Below are 2,025 nucleotides of genomic sequence, written 5' to 3' on the forward strand. Positions count from 1 at the left end.
TCCTGGAAGGGGACAGCCACAGTTCAGCAGACACCCAGAAACATGCTGGCTGCCCACAAAGGTGGCAAAGCCCCTTGCTGCTCAGAGACACAAAGGCCAGAAAGCCTCACACCACCTTCTCCCTTGGTGTCATTAGACCCTCCCTCAAAGGAGCCGACACGCTGCCAGACTTGGCTGAGCTCATCAGGACCGTGCCTAGGCTGGGTGGTGAGGCAGGTCATGCCAGCTGAGAGGAGGCAGCAGGAAAGCTTTGACAGCGTTGCCACAGAGCTATGAAGAAGAATCCCACAGAAATGACAAACTCACCTCAAGAAGAGCTTTCAGCATGTTTCCTGTCACATCTGGCTCCAGCAGCCAGTGATCAAAGAAGGTCATGTTGACCACTTTTCCTCGCACAGCAAGGATACCAATGCCCTTGAAGGAGAATTCCACCTCCTTCTCGTCTGCAAGGGCCCCAGCAAAGCAAAGCAGGGTCTCATGTACACACAGCTCCACAATTTCTCGGCGGAAGTGGGTGTCTGCAGCAATCTCCCCAAAGTCCAGCTGAACAACAGGTGTCTCATCTAGGACACAAGCACAAAGTAACAGGGTGTCTGCTGAACTGTCCCCACAGGTCAGCCAGCTCGGAGACAGTGCTCCCCTTTTAACTTCAGCCACCTCTCCCAAACAGAGCTGGCGGTCAGGAGAGGCCAAGCAAAGCTTTGCCTCCTGCTGCAATCAACCAGCTGGAGCACAGGGAGAGCTGGGGAGATGAGGGTGGCTCCCCAGGGAGGGGTAGGCTGCTGGGTTGCCCTGTGTGTGCCCACACTTAGCACTCTCCAGGTTGGATGTGCCTTTCCTTGGCCATGTCAGAGCTGTTGCCAACAAGCCAAATGCACGGCCTGTGCAGGGAAAGTATTCCATCTTCTTACCAGGAATTTTGGTTTCATCGCACTCAAGGTTGTAGAACGCCTGCAGGGGCTTGCTCACAATGAACACGGGTCTCTCAACAGTCAAAACCTTGCCCTCTTCCACAACAGCTTGCACTGGGACAAGTGCAAATGTCCCAATTCCAATGTCCACTGCCTGGAAACACAAGCAAGAGGAGGGAGCATTGGCAGGGCTGCCCAGAGGCGGGTTGGTGGCCACATGACTGGCATGGCCCTGGGGATGGCACTTTGGGCCCTGCTCTGGAGGCCCAGAGGGACAGGGTGAGGCACATGCAGCAGGCAGGACTCACCCTCTTCTGCAAGAGCTGTCTGTGGATGTAGCGAGATGCTCCAGACCAGATTTTCCAGACTTCTGAAAAGCAAAGGAAAAGCCCTGCCATGCTCTGATTCAGTGACAGCCACCACCCCCTGTGCCCCTGCCCATACAGGTGAGAGTGGAGCGCCCTAAAGCCCCCTTTGCCCTGAGTAAGCACTCTCATCAGCGGGGATGCCCAACTGTGTGTTTGACTCCAGGCTCAAAGCAACCCACCCTGTGTCCATGATGGGCCTGGCGAGGAAAGACAGGCAGTAGTTCTGGGAAGGGCATTTCCACTCCTAGACACTGCCAGTTACTGGAGGCCTGGACTAACAAAGCCACCCCAGAGCCTCGAGGCACCACAAGGCAGGGTTCTCCTTACTGCAGTCTGTGCCGTGCAAAAAAGCCCCCTCTGTGGCCGCAGCCTCGGGCTTTCCACAGCTCATCTCCATGTAATCTTGGCCCTGACAATGCTCCTGAAAGGGACCTCCATGGCCTTACCACTGTTGCTGAGCTCTTTGAGGGTTGGGAGGTCCCCCGGCCCCACAGGCTTATAGCGCATGTACTTCATCATCTTTGCGTCCCTGCACTGCAGCAGCTGAGGAAGAGGTGCTTGTCCTGCTACAAAACCCCTCTGCTCCTCTCCTCCTTCACACTTCTTCCCAAGCAATGTCTACAATATTCTTCTAAAGTCTCCTGGCAGAAGGGCAGATCCTGCACAGCAGTGCAGAAAAGGTGCCTGCCCTGCTACAAAATCCTTCTGGTCCTCTCCTCTCTCTCAACGCTTCTCCAAGCGGTGTC

At 55.5% G+C, this 2,025-nt stretch overlaps 1 protein-coding gene across 1 annotated transcript; it reads right to left on the minus strand.

Moving 5' to 3' along the window:
- Window positions 1-217: 217 nt before the first annotated feature.
- On the minus strand, window positions 218-1,367 carry LOC114072770 (coiled-coil domain-containing protein 81-like). Its single transcript, XM_027910620.1, has 4 exons — window positions 1,220-1,367; window positions 912-1,065; window positions 307-563; window positions 218-226 (listed from the first exon to the last, which is right to left on the minus strand). The coding sequence occupies exons 1-4, from the start codon at window positions 1,307-1,309 to the stop codon at window positions 218-220; spliced, it is 510 nt and encodes a 169-aa protein (XP_027766421.1). The 5' UTR covers window positions 1,310-1,367.
- Between the last annotated feature and the right edge of the window lie 658 nt (window positions 1,368-2,025).

Source organism: Empidonax traillii, unplaced genomic scaffold (assembly GCF_003031625.1).
Source record: "Empidonax traillii isolate 1590-97213 ecotype Southwest subspecies unplaced genomic scaffold, ASM303162v1 scaffold3923:size19191, whole genome shotgun sequence".
In the NCBI taxonomy this organism is placed as follows: domain Eukaryota; kingdom Metazoa; phylum Chordata; class Aves; order Passeriformes; family Tyrannidae; genus Empidonax; species Empidonax traillii.